The 19,715-nt window shown below is 34.8% G+C and overlaps 2 protein-coding genes across 9 annotated transcripts in view; one reads left to right on the forward strand and one right to left on the reverse strand.

Annotated features, from left to right (window-relative positions):
* LRRC9 (leucine rich repeat containing 9) overlaps positions 1-16,728 on the forward strand; it is a 114,983-nt gene extending 98,255 nt beyond the window's left edge. Inside the window, exons 30-33 of the mRNA XM_064571136.1 lie at positions 10,499-10,639; positions 13,011-13,155; positions 14,598-14,766; positions 15,576-16,728. Of these exons, the coding sequence (XP_064427206.1) occupies positions 10,499-10,639; positions 13,011-13,155; positions 14,598-14,766; positions 15,576-15,615 (495 nt within the window). The 3' untranslated portion in view covers positions 15,616-16,728. The remainder of the gene's footprint in view (positions 1-10,498; positions 10,640-13,010; positions 13,156-14,597; positions 14,767-15,575) is intronic.
* Positions 1-19,715, reverse strand: part of RTN1 (reticulon 1) — a 385,922-nt gene that overhangs the window by 339,510 nt on the left and 26,697 nt on the right. For 6 of the 8 annotated variants that reach the window (XM_064571133.1, XM_064571130.1, XM_064571127.1 and 3 more), the window contains one exon: positions 12,752-12,812. The exons of the other annotated variants lie outside the window; for them this stretch is intronic. The gene's annotated coding sequence lies outside the window, so the exon portion shown is untranslated. The remainder of the gene's footprint in view (positions 1-12,751; positions 12,813-19,715) is intronic. 8 annotated transcript variants of the gene reach the window in all.

The following is a 19,715-nucleotide window of genomic DNA, read 5'->3' on the forward strand; positions in this document are numbered from 1 at the left end:
TTTTCTCCCCATCCTTGCCAACACGTGTTGTTTCTTGTGTTGTTGATTTTAACCAGGTATGAGGTGATATCGCATTGCAGTTTTGATTTGCATTTCCCTGATGATGTGTGATGTTGAGCATCTTTTCATGTGTCTGTTGGCCGTCTATATGTCGTCTTTGAAAGAGGTCTCTTTGTGTCTTTTGCCCATTTTTAATTGGATTATTCATTTTTGGGTGTTGAGTTTTATAAGTTCTTTATAAATTCTGGATACTACTCTTTTATCAGATATTTCATTTGCAAATATTGTCTCCCATTCAGTAGGTTGTCTTTTACTTTTGTTGGTTGTTTCTTTTGCTGTGCAGAAACTTTTCATTTTAATGTAGTCCCAATAGTTTACTTTTGCTTTTCTTTCCCTTGCCTCGGGAAACCTATCTAGAAAGAAGTTGCTATGGCTGATGTCAAAGAAGTTACTGCCCTGTGTTCTCTTCTAGGATTTTTATTGTTTCAGCGCTCATATTTAGGTCTTTAATCCATTTTGAATTTATTTTTGTGTATGGTGTAAGAAAGTGGTTTTCATTCTTTTGCATGCAGTTGTCCAGTTTTCCCAATACCATTTGTTGAAGAGACTGTCTTTTTCCCTTAGGGTATTCTTTCCTGCTTTGTTGAAGATTAATTGACCATATAATTGTGGGTTCACTTCTGGGTTTTCTATTCTGTTCCATTGATCTATATGTCTTTTTTTTGTGCCAATACCATACTGTTTTGATTACTACAGCTTTGTAATATAACTTAAGGTCCAGAATTGTGATGCCTCTAGCTTTGCTTTTCTTTTTCAAGAATGCTTTGGCTATTCGGGGTCTTTTGTGGTTCCATTCAAATTTTAGTACTGTTTGTTCTAGCTTCTGTGAAAAATGCTCTTGGTATTTTGATAGGGATTGCACTAAATGTATACATTGCTTTGGGTACTATAGATATTTTAAGAGACAAAGAAGTACACTATGTAATAATAAAGGGGACAATCAAACAAGAAGATATAACAATTGTAAATATTTATGCACCCAACATGGGAAGACCCAAGTACATAAAACAATTAAAAACAAACATAAAGGGACTAATTGATAATAACACAATAATAGTAGGGGACTTTAACACCCCACTTACATCAATGGACAGATCATCTAAACAAAATCAATAAGGAAAAAAAAAAAAGAAAATCAATAAGGAAACAATGGCTTTGAATGACACACTGGATCAGATGGACCTAACAGATCTATTCAGAACACTCCATCCTAAAACAGCAGAATACACATTCTTTTGAAGTGCGCATGGAACATTCTCCAGGATAGATCACATATTAGGCCACAAAACAGGCTTCAACAAATTCAAGAAGATCAAAGTTATACCATGCAACTTTTCTGACCACAGCACTACGAAACTTGAAGTCAGTGGCGCCTAGGTGGCCCAGTTGGTTGTGCGGCTGGCTCTTGATTTCAGCTCATGTCATGATCTCAGGATCCTGGGATTGAGCCCTGCATCAGGCTCTGCACTCAGCGGGGAGTCTGCAGGAAGATTCTCTTTCCCTCTGCCTCTGCCCCTCCCTCTGTGCTCTCTCTCTCTCTAAAATAAATAAATCTTAAAAAAAAAAAAAAAAACCTGAAATCAACCACAAGAAAAAAATCTGGCTAGACCTCAAATACATGGGAAGTTAAATAACATGCTACTAAACAATGAATGGGTCAACCAGGAAATAATAAATAAATAAATAAACAAACAAACAAACGAAAATGAAAACACAACAGTCCAAAATATTTGGGATGCAGCGAAAGCTGTTTTAAGAGGGAAGTATATAACAATACAGGCCTACCTCAAGAAGATAGAAAAATCTCAAATAAACAACCTAACCTTACACCTAAAGGACTTACAAAAAGAACAACAAATGAAGCATAAAGCCAGTAAAAGGAAGGAAATAATAAAGATCAGAGGAGAAATAAATGATGTAGAAACTAAAAAAACCAATAGAATATATTAGTGAAATTAGGAGCTGGTAATTTGAAAAAATTAACAAAATTGATAAACCTCTAGCCAGACTTATCAAACAGAAAAGAAAGAGGACCCAAATAAATAAAAGCACAAAGGAAAGAGGAGAAATAACAGCCAACACCACAGAAATACAATTATAAGAGAACTAATATTATGAAAAACTATATGCCAAGAAATTGGACAATCTAGAAGAAATGGATAAATTTCTAGAAACATATTAATTACCAAAACTGAAGCAGGAAGAAATTGAAAATTTGAACAAATGAATAACCAGCAAAGAAATCGAATCAGTAATCAAAAAGCTCCCAACAAACAAAAGCCCAAGACCCAATGGCTTTACAGGTGAATTCTACCAAACATCTAAAGAAGAGTTATTACCTATTCTTCTCAAACTGATCCAAAAAAATAGAAGAGAAAAGCTCCAAATTCATTCTATGAGGCCAGCATTACCCTGATACCAAAACCAGATGAATACACCACAAAAAAGAGAACTACAGGCCAATATCTCTGATGAACATAGATGCAAAAATCCTCAACAAAACACTAGCAAACGAAATCCAACAATACATTTAAAAAATCATTCACCACCATCAGGTAGGATTTATTCCTGGGTTGCAAGCGTGGTTCAATATTCACAATGCATCACATTAATAAAAAAAAGGATAAGAACCATATGATCATTTCAATAGACTCAGAAAAATCATTTGACAAAGTACAACATCCATTCATGATAAAAAAACAAAACAAAACAAAAAAAACCCTCCACAAAGTAGGTTTAGAGGGAACATATTAAAGGCCATCTATGAAAACCCAAAGCTAATATCATCCTCAATGGGGAAAAATTGAGAGCTTTTCCTCTATGGTCAGGAAAAAGATAGGGATGTCCACTCTTACTGCTTTTATCCAACATAATACTGTAAGTCCTAGCCACAGCAGTCAGACAAAAAAAATAAAAGGCAGCCAAATCAGCGAGGAAGAAGTAAAACTTTCACTATTTGCAGATGACATGATACTATATATAGAAAACCTGAAAGACTCCACCAAAAAACTGCTAGAACTGATAAAAAGAATTCAGTAAAGTCACATGACACAAAATCAACATACAGAAATGTTTCATTTCTATATGCCAATAATGAAGCAGCAGAAAGAGAAATAAAGGAATAAATCCCATTTACTATTGCACCAAAAACAGTAAGATACCTAGGAATAAACCTAACCAAAGAGGTGAAAGACCTGTACTCTGAAAACTATAAAACACCGATGAAAGAAATTGAAGAGGACACAAAGAAATGGAAAGACATCCCATGCTCATAGATTAGAAGAACAAATATTGTTAAAATGGAATTTACATTTTTAAAAAATTCTTAAGTAGGACGTCTAGCTCATTAATTTCTAATATTTCTTTTAACTGAATAAATTTTAAGTTTTAAAATACTGCCTAAAAGTTTTGATATGCAGTGTTTTTCCTGTTCTTTATTTCTTAAAATCTCCAGAATTTTTCTTCTTTAATCCATTAATGATTGAGAGGTGTCTGTCTAAGTGTGTGTGTGTGAATTTCAAACCTATGAGGTGTTTTTTGTTATCTCTTTGTCAATTATTTCTGTTACTGCATTTTAGTCAGAGGAGACAGTCTATATATTCTTCGGTATTTATGAAGCTCTCTTTCTGGCCTAGAATGCAGTCCATTATTTTTAACTCCGTTATATGTCTTAGAGATCTCTCTCCATTAATGTATATCTAATACTACATTTAAAAATAGATTGTTTATTCATTCCCTTTTGATGAAAGTTTGTTTCTTTTTTTTCCTTTTTTTCATGATCACAAACTGTGCTATAGTTTTTTTGTGCTGTCAATCCCCAAGATCACCCCCACATTCAGAGATTTACTAGAAGGACTCATGGGACTTAGCATATAATTGTACTCATGGCTAAAATTTATTACAATGACATAGGGGGATACAATGACATACTGAGGATATGACATAGTAAGGATACACAGCCAGGTGATGAGGGAAAAAGACACAGGCAGAATCTGGAGGAATTGATATGTAGGCTTCCTTATGCTCTTTCTCTCCCATGAGGGGTCACACAATACACACTCTCCACTCTTCACCCAGCAACAAAAATGCAGCAACATGTGTTTATGTTTCTACCTAGGGAATTCCATTAGACTTAGCATTCAAGAGTTTTGTTGGAAGCTGTTCACATATGTACCCTATGCGTATCACATACCAAAATTCTAGATTCCCAGAAGAAAAGCAAATTGAACATAAATCATATCTTTTGTGTAAGTGCAGTGAACTACCTTTAATCAGTTAAGGAATGGTGGGAACACTTCCAAAATCCAAGTGCTAAACACTATCCTTGCAAGACCTTTCTAAAAATAACAACATCAGGCCTACTATGTTAACTCTTTCTGTACACCTTTTCTTTTTCTTTCTTTCTTTCTTTTTTTTTATAAGCAGGCTCCAACATAGGGCTTGAACTCACAACCCTGACATCAAGACCTGAGCTGAGATCAGCTTGGACACTTAACCAACTAAGCCACCCAGAAGCCCCTTTATACACCTTCTTATGCACGCATACAAATATTTTTTAGAGTAGGCTGACAAACTACAAAGTGATGGATCATATAATTCAGTAGATGTGTACTGAGTTAAATTGGATAGTGCATATGGGAAAATAACATAAAAGTTTCAAAGTAATTACTTCTAAGTGAATTTTTACAACATAATCCTATTCATGAATTGGGTTGCCTATAGTTAATGAACAGTATTATATACTCTAAAAAGAGACTAAACCTCTAAATGGTAGTCTTGATTTAAAAAAAAAATTCGAGAGAGGGAGGAAAGTGGTGGAAGAGTAGGGCACCCTAGTTTCATCTGGTCCCATGAATTCAGCTAGATAGCTATCAAATCATTCTGAACATCTGTGAATTCAACCTGAGATCTAAGAAAAGAATTGCTGCAACTCTACAAATAGAAAAGCGACCACTTTTTGCAAGGTAGGAGGTGCAGAGAAGTGAATCTGAGGTGATTTATTGGAAGATAAACCACAGAGTGGAGGGAACCTCCAAAAGCCGGCTACTAGAAAGTAATATATAGCAGTGGAGCACAAAATCTGAACTTTTAGAGGTCTGCTCCAGTGAGGGACATCCCTGCCTGAAAGGCTCTCAGGTGGCACAGAGGGACAGAATTGTAGGTGAGACAGTGTGTTCTCGGGCTCCCTGGGGTCACAGAAAGAACGGGGGTACCTGAGTGCTGCAGAGTTTCCAAGCATTGGAGCAAGTAAGCTGGCTTCAATTAGCAAGCCCCAGAGTGGGCTTTTAGCTTGGGGTTGACATAAACCGTGAACTGGGGCAGGATCCAGTGACTGCCCTCTGAGCAGGGGCCCAGCAAGCTGCAGAACCACAGCGAGACCCTCCCCTTTGCCCAGGAGGAGAGGCATGGGTATGCATACCACTAGGCCACAGCTCCCCAAGCAGAGGCCCTGCAAGTGGCACAACCCTGGCTAAACCCTCCTTCTTCCCTCAGAAGGAACAGTGAGGGTGCGCAAGACAGGAATCTGCAGGGCTTGGAGACTCGAAAAGGGGCCACATATCTGAGATAAAAAACGCTTGGTCACAGGCTGGGTGACCACAGAGTGAGGTCAGAAACCAGGGAGACAAAAGTGATTGACTGCTTTTCTCTGAGGGTGCACTGAAGAGTGGGGGCTGTGATCTTTCAGCTCTGATGCTAGAGATGGGGCTCTGCCATTTTTATTTTCATCCTCTAAAGTGGCACAGAAAGCCATCAGGGAACAAAAGCCACACAGAGCAATGCGGAGCAGCTTACATTGAGCCTGGCCCCCTGGCAAGGGGCGGTGCAACCCCACCCAGGCAAAGACAGCTGAGAATCAGTGCAACAGGCCCCTCCCCCAGAAGACCAGCAGGAACATCTGGCTAATACCAACTTTACGGATCACACATAACTAAAAAATTCCAGCCCTAGGGGAAAATATTAGAATTCGAGGTTTTTTCCATGACTTTTTAGGCTTTCAGTTTAAAATTTTCTTTTTCTTTTTTTTCCTTTTCAACTAGTTTCTTATCAACTCTTTTTGTAAGTCTTTTTTTAATTTTCATTTTTATATTTACATTTATAGATATATTCTTCATTTTTTGTTTCCAAGTGTATCACCCTGTTCTGTTCACCTGTTTAATTATATTCTCTTTTTTCCCCTTTTCTCTTTTTTGGTTTCTGATCTCTTCTGATTTGTCTAGTGTATATTTCACTGGGGTCATGGTTGATATTTTTATTTTTTATTTATTTATTTATTTATTTATTTTTTTGTTCTCTCGTTCATCTATTCTTCTCTGGACAAAATGACCAGAAGGAAAAATTCTCAGAAAAAAGAGCAAGAGGCAGTATCACTGCCAGAGACTTAAAAATATGGATATTGGTAAAATGTCAGAGGTAGAATTCAGTATAACAATTGTAAAGATACTAGCAGGCTTGAAAAAAGCATAGAAGACACTAGAGAATCCCTTTCTGGAGAAATAAAAGAACTAAGATCTAATCAGGTCAAAATCAAAATTACTGAGATGAAATCAACAATGGAGGTTATTACTGCTAGGATAAATGAGGCAGAAGAGAGAATCAGTGATATAGAAGATAAAATTATGGAAAATAAAGAAACTGAGCAAAGGAGAGATAAACAAGTACTGGATCATGAGGGTAAGCTTAGAGAGATCAGCGATACCATAAAGCAAATCAGTATTAGAATTACTGGGATCCCAGAAAAAGAGGAGGGGGGCAAAGGGATATTTGAGCAAATTATAGCTGAGCACTTCCCTAATCTGGAGAAGGAAACAGGTATTCAAGTCCAGGAGGCACAGAGAAGCCCTCTTAAAATCAATAAAAATAGATCAACACCCTGACATATAATAGTGAAGCCTGCAAATTTCAGAGATAAAGAGAAAATCCTGAAAGCAGCTTGAGACAAGAGGTCCTTAACATACAAGGGTAGAAACATCAGACTGGCAGCAGACCTATCCACAGATGCCTGGTAGGCTGGAAAGGACTGGCATGATATATTCAGGGTACTAAATAAGAAAAACATGCAGCCAAGGATACTTACCCTGCAAGGCTGTCATTCAGAAGGGAAGGAGAGATAAAGAGCTTCCAGGACAAACAGAAACTAAAAGCATTTGTGATCACTAAACCAGCTCTGCAAGAAATATTAATATTAATACAGGGGATCTTGTAAGCAAAGAGAGAGCCCAAAAGTAACACAGACCAGAAAGGAACACAGACAATATACAGAAACAATGAATTTACGGTAATACAATGGCATTAAATTCATATCTTTCAATAGTTACTCTGAATGTAAATGGGCTAAATGCTCCAATCAAAAGATACAGGGTATCAGATTGGATAAAAAAGCAAGACCCATCCATATGCTGTCTGCAAGAGACTCATTTGAGAACCAAAGGCACCTCCAGATTGAAAGTGAGGGGTTGGAGAACGATTTATCATTCTAATGGACATCAAAAGAAAGCTGGGGCAGTATTCCTTATATCAGACAAATTAGATTTTGAACCAAAGACTGTAGTAAGGGATGAAGAAGGATACTATATCATACTTAAAGGGTCTATCCAGTAAGAAGATCTAACAATTATAAATATTTATGCCCCTAACATGGGAGCAGCCAATTATATAAACCAATTAATAACAAAATTAAAGAAACACATTGATAATAATACAATAATAGAAGGGAACTTTAACACCCCACTCACTACAATGGGCAGGTCATCTAAGCAGAAGATCAACAAGAAAAGGGCTTTGAATGACACACTGGACCAGATGGACTTCACAGATATATACAGACCTAATATCTATTAGATACCTATTAGATATATACAGATCTAATATCTTAATTTGCATCCTAAAGCAACAGAATACACATTCTTCGCAAGTGCACATGGAACATTCTCCAGAATAGACCACATACTGGGTCACAAATCAGGTCTCAACCAACACCAAAAGACTGGGATCATTCCCTGCATATTTTTGGACCACAATGTTTTGAAACTGGAACTCAATCACAAGAGGAAGTTTGGAAAGAACTCTAATACATAGGGGCTAAAGAGCATCCTACTAAAGAATGAATGGGTCAACCAGGAAATTAAGAAGAATTTAAAAAATTCATGGAAACAAATGAAAATGAAAACACAACTGTTCAAAACCTTTGGGATGTCCCAAAGGTGGTCCTAAGAGGGAAGTACATAGCAATACAAGCCTTTCTCAAGAAGCAAGAAGTCTCAAATACACAACCTAACCATACACCTAAAGGAGCTGGAGAAAGAACAGCAAAGAAAGCCTAAACCAAGCAGGAGATGAGAAATAATAAAGATCAGAGCAGAAATCAATGGAATAGAAACCAAAAGAATAGTAGAACAGATGAATGAAACTAGAAGCTGGTTCTCTAAAGAATTAATAAGATCAATAAACCCCTAGCCAGACTTATCGAAAAGAAAAGGGAAAGGACCCAAATAAATAAAATCATGAATGAAAGAGGGGAGATCACAACCAACACTGAAGAAATACAAACAATTTTAAGAACATATTATGAGCAACTATATGCCAACAAATTAATCAATCTGGAAGAAATGGATGCATCCCTAGAGATGTATAAACTACCAAAACTGAAACAGAAAGAAACAGAAAACCTGAACAGACCGATAACCAGCAAGGAAATTGGAGCAGTCATCAAAAATCTCCCAACACAGAAGAGTCCAGGGCCAAATGGCTTCCCAGGGGAATTCTACCAAACGTTTAAAGAATTAGTACCTATTCTTCTGAAGCTGTTTCAAAAAATAGAAATGGAAGGAAAACTTCCAAACTTGTTCTATGAAGCCAGCATTACCTTGATCCCCAAACCAGAAAAACCCCACCAAAAAGGAGAATTACAGACTAATATCCCTGATGAGCACGGATGCCAAAATTCTCACAAAGATACTACCAATAGGATCCAACAGTACATTAAAAGGATTATTCACCACGACCAAGTGGGATTTATTCCTGGACTGCAAGGGTGGTTCAACATTCACAAATCAATCAACATGAGGCATCACATTCATAAAAGAAAGGACAACCACATTATCCTCTCAATTGATGCAGAAAAAGCATTTGACAATGCTTTCTTGATTAAAACTCTCCACGGTGTAGGGGTAAAGGGAACATACCTCAAATCACAAAAGCCATCTATGAAAATCCCACAGCAAGTATCATTCTCAATGGGGAGAAACAGAGAGCTTTTCTTCTAAGGTCAGGAACACAACAGGCATGCCCGCTCTCACCATTGTTGTTCAACATAGTAGTAGAAGTCCTAGCCTCAGGATTCAGACAACAAAAAGAAATAAAAGGCATTCAAATTGGCAAAGAAGTCAAACTCTCCGTCTTTGCAGATGGCATGATACTTTATGTGGAAAACCCAAAGACTCCACCCCAAAATTTGCTAGAACTCACAAAGGAATTCAGCAAAGTGGCAGGATATAAAATCAATGCACAGAAATCAGCTGCATTTCTATACACTAACAATGAGATAGAAGAAAGGGCAATTAGGAATTGATACCATTTACAATTGCACCAAAAACCATAAGATACCTAGGAATAAACCTAACCAAAGAGGTAAAGGATCTGTACTCTAAAAACTACAGAGAAGAAATTGAAGAAGACACAAAGAAATGGACAAACATTCCATGCTCATGGATTGGAAGAATAAACATTGTTAAAATACCTATGCTACCTAAGCAATCTACACATTCAATGCAATCCCTATCAAAATACCATTGACATTTTTCACAGAGCTGGAACAAATAATCCTAAAATTTGTATGGAACCAGAAAAGATCCTGAATAGCCAGAGGAATGGTGAAAAAGAAAACCAAAGCTGGTGGCATCACAATGCCAGACTTCAAGCTCTACTGCAAAGCTGTAATACAGTCAGAAAAGCACATGGTTGTTAGGGTGGGTCTTTTATTTATCTTCTTGGCTAACACACTGGAGAAAAAGCCCCTCTATGACCTTGTTGTCACCTTTATCAAATTAGCTGTATTTGCATATGTTGGGAACTATGAATGGATGGGTAACTGGGTGATGGGTATTAAGGAGGGCACATGATGTGATGAGCACTGGCTGTTATATGCAACAGATGAGTTACTGAACTCTACCTCTGAAACTAATGATGTACTATAAGTTAGCTAATCGAATTCAAGTTAAAAAAATAATAAAAAAACAAGAACTAAATTTAAAAAGTTTGAATCTTCATTTGTATAATAGGGAATTGAGAAAACTTTCAAAAACGGAGCTCATATTTGTATTGTCTATTATAACAAATTAGCTATTCTTACTACCTGTGTTAAATTTCCTTCTCTATAAAAGTTAATCTTTGAAATAAAAGTTTTTTAAAGGAATAAATTGTTATTTTTAACTTTATTCAGATTTGCAGAAAAACACTACATCGGCACGTGCTCATATTTCGGCTGCCTAACTTACAGATGTTAGATGGAATTCCTGTGAATTCAGATGATAGAGCTAAAGCTGAATTTCACTTCTCTGAACTACAAGCTAAGAAAACTTCGGTAATACTTCTATTATTTGTACTTTTCTTTTAAAACATATAATTATTAGTAAATCAAAACCAATTTACTAGGTAAATCTGGGCTATGATGTTTTTGTAGATTATTTTAGTATCTGTTTTAGTGATTACTATCAAAAGAATCTTGATCTGGTGAATAAAGCACAAACACACACACAAATTCCAGGGAAGCTCCTTTTTCCAGTCATGTAATTTGGCATAAAGAAAATTATTTAAAATCTGTGTGCCTCCTGCTTAATATGTGAGATAATGCTAGAGGGTAAGAATCTATAACATATCACTTCCATAAACCGAAACTAACAAACTCTTTCAGTTTAGCAGATAGGAAGGGAAGGAAGGAATTCTGACCTCAACTCTCCAGACTTGTAGTTCATCTAACAAGGGAGATGTGAGCTTCTTTTCTCGTTGGCCAGAAAAATTGCACCTTTTACCTACGAACTCTAAAAAGGTATCTGACCATGACATGAAAGAGATTAGAGACAGAAGCCACAAAAGCATATCATTAGGAAATTCTGTCCTTGACCACAAGGATCCTTCGTGACCATCCTCCACAAAGACTAAACACAGAAAAGCTATGGTTTTTGAACAAAGAAGTAACCTTATTAGAGCTGTGCCTTTGCAAGGTTTGAGAAAGAAGAGGCTGGAAGCAGGGAAACCAGTTAAGAGGCTTTTAGAATAATCCAAGAGGGAGATTATGAAGACCTAAAGTAGGGTGGGGCAGTAAGAAGGTAAGTGAACCTCTAATATAAGTGAAAGCCAGAGAGCGAGGACATTAGTCAGTGAACAAAGATTACTTTTAAAATGCATATTGAAGAGAAACTAGGTAAGACTACCATAGATGCTTTCACTTAACTCAGTGGATTACCCAGCACTCTCCATCCCTTCTGTAAAACAAACTGATTTCCAGAGCACACTGGACCTTTGAGCCAATATATACTCAAATTTTAGCTGATGAGTATTTCACTGAAGGGTTTGCTTCTTGGCTATTCTTTTCTATTTTTTCATATAGTAAATTTGGATTTTTCCCTTTACTACACTATGATATAATGTGTCTTGAGTGAATCTAGACATGTATTCTTGCCATTTAAATCAGTGCCATATATAAGAACTTAATTGTTTTTCTACTTATTCCAAATGTAAGAATTTTATTAAAAAATTATTTTTTGATTCATCTATACAGAGTTAATAAAATAAAGGGGATATTTGAAGTCTTTATTTTAGGGAAATCTATTTTAAGATTCAATAATAATGTTTATTTTCATGGCTAGGACAAAACTGAGCCATTATTTCTTTTAGCTATTCAGGAGACACAAAAACAGAATCCTTTTCAAGTTTATCAGTTCAGTCTAATTTATTTTTCTTTCAGGTTACTGCTGTTCTTTCTTTTTTAACAGCAAGTAAAGAGGGAATAAATGAACTTTAAAGTTGTCCTTTAAACCAGAACATTTTGGGGCTTTTGGTTTCAGAAGAAAATTTGACAACATTCTAGATTAGTGATGGGAAGAAACTCCTACAAAGGAATTAGGGAATTTGGGACTGACCAGCTTTAGTAAAAGGCCTGATACTTTAGTGCTCATTACAAAGCTGCATTCTTGGTAACACTTACTGAAACAGGGAAATCGGTCATTTTACACAAATGGCAAAAGCCTATATCTCTAAATAAGTTGAATCATATATTCTGAATTCAGTATAAAGTATTCAATTTTTTAAAGTATAAACAAGGTCAGTCTTAATGAAGACAGAGCAAGCATAAAATTCTAGGGAAACCAAGAGTCTCTAGCCTAAAATACTTCTCTCCTCTGTTTGCTGATTCCTGAAATTCTTTTAAAAGCCTCTTAATCCTCAACTAACTTAAAATGTAAACACCATTTAGAGAGTTAGCACATTCATTAAAAGTGATTGTTATAAGATGCTTTCCTTAGTCCCCATTTATTTATTTATTTGTTTTTGAAAAACTAATTAACTGCAAGGCACTTGAAGAGGTAATGTGAGGAATATAAAGATATGGAAGATCTAACTGTTACCATCCAGAAACTCTTGCTCAGTAAAAAAGAAACAAAGAGGGAAAAGCTTAATTCTCATTTTCTGCACTTACCTTGTAAAGATCCTCTGGAAAGGGAGAGGTGCCATCACAGTAGTGAAGAGCACAATGCAGTCTGAAAAGACAGAACATAAGGTTCTGAGGGAGTCAAAAGGCTTTCAGTTTCTGCTTCATACCAACTCAGTTTAGGCTTGAACTCCTGACCTAAAGAATTTTAAGTTAATTATCAAATGGGGCTTATGGTAAGAACTAAATCTATTGATCTGAGTTTTGGAGGTGAGGTGTTCTCAACTGTTTTTCTTTTATTATGTAGCTTATTCCTGTTACCAGCTCTCCAATGGATGGTGGATCATTTGGCCAAGTGAAAGCGCCTCCCATAAAGATAACAAATGTAATTCTGCCTGGTGCATTTAGCCATTACCTGGGACCTGACTTCACTTTAACTCCTGAAGTTGAAGGTATTTTGACAGAGTTTCAAAGTAAATGCAAAAGCAAACAAACAAAACACTTCATTTGAAACCAAAATCTCACTCTGACTTCTAATACTACTTAAAATTGCATTTTTAGACTTACATTTCCTAAAATTGCATGTTTGTTCAAGTTTCATGTGGTCATTCTGACTTTAGAGTCTATAGTATTTTTGGGTTTTGCTGACCCACTAATATGTTGTAACTAAACATTTACTCATAATGTGAACTTTGTGATACTTGCACAATTATTTCTTGAATTATTTATTTTCAAAAGCTTTTGTTTCATTTTATGTATTTCATAGCATATGAAACCAATTCATTAGTATGTCCTGCTAAAAGAAGAGAGTCAAAGGTTTAAAAATATCTGTGACAACAGATTCTTGGGGTACAAAGAGAAGATCAGACTTTATCCTTCAAACCACAAATAAACCATGAAGCTAATACTAGAGAAGAGTTTCAAGAGGTAGAGCTCTATAGCAGCGAGTATATTAAAAGGAAAGGGCATGGAAATGATTCCTTCTATTATATACATTTTAATTCGGGCTTAGATTAAACCTTTTCCCGTATTCCAGATCTTCACTGGCTATCTTTTTGGTAAACCTGGGGGTAGCTACTCCTCTGAGGGCTCACCTCTTCCATTCCTTATAACATCCCACTTTGCATGGGACCTCTGTTGGACAATAAAACTGAACATCACAGTAATTATAAAATGATCTAAGAGCCTACTAAGAACAGTAGATTGCTCTGTGTGATTATTTTTAAAGGAAACTCAGTTAAAAGAAACCCAAAATAACTTACTTTGTTAAGATGTTATTCTTTAACTTATTTTTCATACTTCTACATACATATGGCTTTAAGATTTTAGTCACAGTAAGAATTGTTATGCTTTTGTCCAGTAGATAAAACTATCAGTAAAATTGGACATCCCAAATTATTAGTCTCCTTAACAGTACAATGTTATCTTCAGGAATGTCATCAATATCTTCTCTCTTTTTTTGGTACTAGTTCAACCTTGGATTCATCTCCACAATGTCCTCAGATATCTGTCTTCAGGATTTGTTGTGGGACTATTTTTTAGGTTTTCCTTGAAAAGTCCTATAGTTTCTCTCCTATTTTTGGACTATGTTGCCACAATTTTTATTTTGAAAATCATGGTCACCTTATCTCTACATTTATTATAGGACACAGCTCTAGGTATTTATATTTTTAAAAATTACTGAGAAACAATCAAATGGATTCATGAACTCAGAGAAGTTTAAGCAGCATTAAGTGCTAGAAATCTATTCCAATTCTCTATTTTTATTTAAAATGTTTTAATTCATGTTATGAAATATGTACAGCACACATTCAGTTGAAGGGCAACCAAGCTTTATTACTTAATTCATTTTATTACTTAGTGCTTCTCATTGTTTCACAATTCCTAATTTCAGACAAAAAAAACAAGAATGCAGGCATTCTGACAAATAATCCTCGGAGCATCCATGCAGAAATAGCTTTTCGGCAACTCAGAGGGATAAATCTCTCTCCATCTCTTTTATCACATCAGAGTATGTCATCTCCAACTGCACATATGTACCAGAGCAACCCAGATGAGGGAAGGTAAAACTATTCTGTTTTAATATCATTTCTCATCATTAAAAAAACTCCCCAAATTTGCTAGTCATGTATAAAAATAAGAAATATTATTATATACTATTATTTATTTACTGAGAGCTGGAAAAAACTGTCAGATAGCATGAGGATTCTTCTCCCACATTCACCAAACTTTCCCAAAGTCCTGTGTATTTACATAGTAATTCAAAGAGGCTTAGAAATGGCTGTCAAGGTAGAATAGTGCTCACCTAATGCTTATATGAGGGAACACTGAAATAAACACTTATAATTGCACTCTCCCAAGTCACTTCTCATTAAATATGCAAAGCAGTTCACTTATATTTTGAACAACAGATAAATTCAATTCTGAAATCACAAAGACCAAGAATTCTGTAAATACTTCAAGCCTCTCCTCTGGTCTGGCCCTAGCCCCAGGCCAGCTCAGTGCCTAAGAACCTGTTACTTCTCATTAAGAATCCACTCTGTTGCTCAACACCTGTCTGCCTAGATTTCCAATTCTTACCTGTCTCCCAGCTTCTTTGTAGCCAAGCTCCAATTCATCTATTAATGACCTACTCAGCAGCAGATCTAGCATAAGCCTGGCTCTTGCTATACTGACTTCCCTGCTGAGTCCTCAGGATAACCTGATTTTTAGATGTCCAAGAATAGGATCATTTTCTCTGTTGTACTGTCTTTTTAAAATTGAACACATATAAAATACAGAAATTATTTACTGTAGAATTACTTTAAATTAGCTGATCCATTAAGAAAATAAGTCATAATTATTTGACTCATAAATATTTTATTTCCGACAGAATTCCTGGCAGCCACTTTCCAGGATCAAATCGAATGTAACTGCTTAGAGAAATGAATATACACCAAGAAACCTATTTCTCTTTAGTAGTTGTACAAAAACTAGCAGACAGTGTTGGTGAAAAAAATATCTAAGATAATCATGTTACTTATTTTACTGAAGCACTTCAGTTCCATATGAAGATAATCTAATCTCTATCACCCTGGTTGAATTTTATTTAATATCACCTCTCTTAAACTTCCATTATGGTTATCTTATTCATTTGAATTTCTGTATTAGAAAAATCATGAACCATTATATCATACAATTTGAAAAGATAAAAGTGACACAAAACAAAGTCCAGAGAATCAAATATTTAGTCCTGGTATTGGAAGCATTTAGTTACAAAATCTTATTATGGCCTGTCATGTGAAGATACTAAGAAAAGATAATTCTAGTAAATAAGCATATTTTATTTGTTGAGTATTTATTTATTTGGAGTTACCTAAAACTAAAGCATATATTTCTTATTAAACACAACTATTACTAAAGCAAGTTGAGCTTTGCTCATTGAACTACAAATTAGTTTTTTAGGACTATAATTGGAAAAAAATATCCTTAAACCAGATCTGCCCTAAGAATTCTTTAGCGATGCAAATTATGGGCCTTAGTAGTACTTCCTGAAGGTGGCTAACTGTCAGTGCAACCAGGCATTCATGCTCTAAGAATAAAAAAGTACTATTTCAAATACAAAATTTGTTAACTGTACCCATAGTAATATAATTTTACAAGCAGTTTTAGGCTAAAAAAGAACACATGTTCAAATTGAGTGGACACATTTAAATTTGAAACCCTTAATAATTATTTCACTGAAAATAATTATGCTGCATAGTACTAGGACAGATCACAAATAAATCAAATATGGTTTTGAATTTCATTGTTTTATTAAACACAGTTCTTTAAATTAATGACTAACTTGCCAACCATATTTTGATATAAGTGGGCTCTATGATTCATGAGCCCATTTTCCAAGTATTGGTTCAACACTGCATGTAGTTTTCTTATTATTTTAGATGTTCCTTACATGAAAATAAATTTTTACTAAAATATTTGTATTTTGTAATCTATCTGGAAATAGGCTTAAAGATATTTTGGAAACTAATTCCAATGTGTATGCAACAATTTGTATCTTTTCCTCTTTAAATGTTGTATGTTTGTGATGTAATCATGTAATATTTAAAATTTCAAATCTAATACAGATTGATTTTACACTTCTTAATGTGTGGTTTTTAAACAACTATTACTCTTAGGTGAAAATAAGATCCTTTGTTTAAAAAACAACTATGCAGTTCTTAAGGTGTCCAGAAGATGTCTTTGTTGCCCTTTAGTTTTGACAACTGCTTTCCTTACAGTGCTCTGATGAGTGTCTGCTCTTCTGTTACTAACTTGGTATCATCGGTTTTTTTTCTTTCATGATTTTGTATAAATGAAATACTGAATATATGTTGCTTTTGTAATGACAATTGTCTTTTAAAATAATAAACTAGATGGGAAAAATAAGAATAATTGGCTTTCCCTAGAGGGAAAGGAAAAAGGAATTTTCAAGAATTAGAAAAGTATAAAGCAGGAGGAACAGGAAAACAGGAAAGCAAGAAAAACATAACTCATTATTCAACATCCACTTAACATTTAGCATATTTTCTTGTAGCCATTTTTCCTATGCATTTGTAATATATTTGAGATCTATCATTTGATTTTTATGTACTACACACTGTTAAATTCTGAGGTATCTTACTATTTCTATTATAAATTTTTAATTACATCTGAATTTCTTCTTGAAAGTAAATCAATTTGTAATACTTTTTTTTTTTTTAATTTTAAAGGGGGGAGAAGAGAGGAGGGCCAGAGAGAGAGAATCTTAAGCAGGCTCCATGCTTAGCATGGAACCCCATGCGGGGCTCAATCTCACAACCCTGAGATCATGACCCGAGCCAAAATCATAAGTCGGACGCTTAACTGACTGAGCCACCCAGGTGCCCTGGTAATACAGAATTTGATAGTAACACTAAAAATAATATTAATATGTATCTAGGCATTGCTAGGTACTATCCAGAAAATAGACATAGATCCAACCTTTAGAACATTTTAATATAACTACATGACAAATAATTTCATATAAAGTAATGAGAGGGATGATTACTAACATAATTTACACAGTTCTGAATTTTTTTCTGCCATGAGAGCAGATGACACTGACATGATAGAGAACGTACTCCCCTGAGAATGCCTAGATGGGTTAAGCCACTGGTTATGTGCAGTTCATAAAGCAATAGTTATAACTTCATTCCTTTCCTGTTCAACAAAACAAAACAAAAATGTAATTGAACATGAGGGATGTTTTTATAGGAATGGCTTTAGATCTGTGCTAAATAATTCAAGTAAATCATAAACTGAGGAATTTTAAGTTATAGTTACAATTATTTGTAACATACTTCACAACTGATTATGACAAAACAGGCAAATAGTGCTTTAAATTTATAAACCACTAGCCCATACTTTACATGGTTTATCCTAATAACCCACTCTATGAAGTAGATATGACATGTATGGTCTCCATTTATAGATAAAGAAACTGGCTTAAGGAAAATATATCATACCAAATCCTAGATTTTTTTCAACTCCGAATTCATTACTTTTTCAATTACTACAAGTGAATTGACATTTAATTATTACCAATGTGCTATGTAATCAGCTGTTGTAGAGCCCTAATGTATGCTGTAAACTATTTATTCATTCTCTTCCAGTGTATTTAGCTTAGGGAAAATGCATAATTTCTACAGTAAAATTAGTTCTTTGCTCCCAGCAAATGTCCTAATAGATTTATTTTGTATGCAGTCATATGCATGAATATACGACTTGTTTTAAATTAAAAACAATTCCACAAACAACCTGGAAAGCTAAAAATTAGGGCACTTTATAGATTAGGAGCCAACAACGCTGAACTGAATATAGACGATGTCAACATGATCTTCTGATATCTATGTATGAATATTGACTATAATAATTATTCAATAATAATTTTATTATTTACTTCTCTTTTTATAGTTCTAAACTTCTCTGATTGTTGGCACAAAATTAACTATGGTTGTGAACATATTTTTTCCCAGAATATTTAGTGTGTACTGTGTGTGTATGTTTGCAGGCACCCATGGCCAGTTTTAAAATAATCCTTATATTTAATTAACATGCCATTTCACTGTTTATTCATATCTTTCATACATTATGAGAAGTGTTTGTTTTAAAACATTAGATCTTATTGTTAGTCATGCTTTAGGCTCTTAGCTTCAATTAAATGTTACTTATATAAAAAGAAGTAAATTATTTATAGTTCTGTAAGAGTAGAAACAAGCACTGATGGTCAAGTTCTGTTGGTTTTTCAATGAATCTGATCAAATCAATCCTTTTTATGAGATAGAAACTGGCTGGTTTTTTAAATTCCTATAATACTTAGAGCTTCTGGATGACCTCCAAGTGCCTAACTGCTTTTCTTATTCATCTCTGCAGTTGCCTTCATTACTGAAATATTTTTTAAGATTTTTATTATTTTTTTTAAGTAATCTCTACACCCAACATGGGGCTTGAACTTATAACCCCAAAATCAAGAGTCACATGCTCTACCGACTAAGCCAACCAGGTGCTCCTATTGAAATATTTTTAAAGAAAAACTATACAAATTACAATTTTAGTTCACAGTTGCCTTTAAGAACTAGGTCAGCAAGAAGAACACAGTTATTTTTTTAGTAATATTTTCTTTCTAGAAGTTTTTATTTTATAAAAATATGAATTATAATATACTTTATTACTTTTTCTTTCATTGATGAATAAAAATGTTTTGTAAGCTGAGCGCCTGGGTTGCTTAGTTGGTTAAGCATCTGACCCTTGATTTTGCTCAGGTCATGATCTCAGGGTCATCAGATGGAGCCTGCATCAGCCTCTGTGCTGGGCGTGGAGCCTGCTTAAGATTCTCCCTCTTCCTCTCCCTCTCTCTTAAAAAAAAAAAAAAAAAAAAAAAAAGTTTTACAAACTACTGAAAAGACATTTCTCAAACCAAATTTGTGCATTTTTTTTTATCTTAAAATTTTGTTTTGGTGAGGATTTTTCC

This window comes from Mirounga angustirostris, unplaced genomic scaffold, assembly GCF_029215605.1.
Source record: "Mirounga angustirostris isolate CCGP_5_RB_7025 unplaced genomic scaffold, mMirAng1.0.hap1 SCAF_9, whole genome shotgun sequence".
In the NCBI taxonomy this organism is placed as follows: Eukaryota; Metazoa; Chordata; class Mammalia; order Carnivora; family Phocidae; genus Mirounga; species Mirounga angustirostris.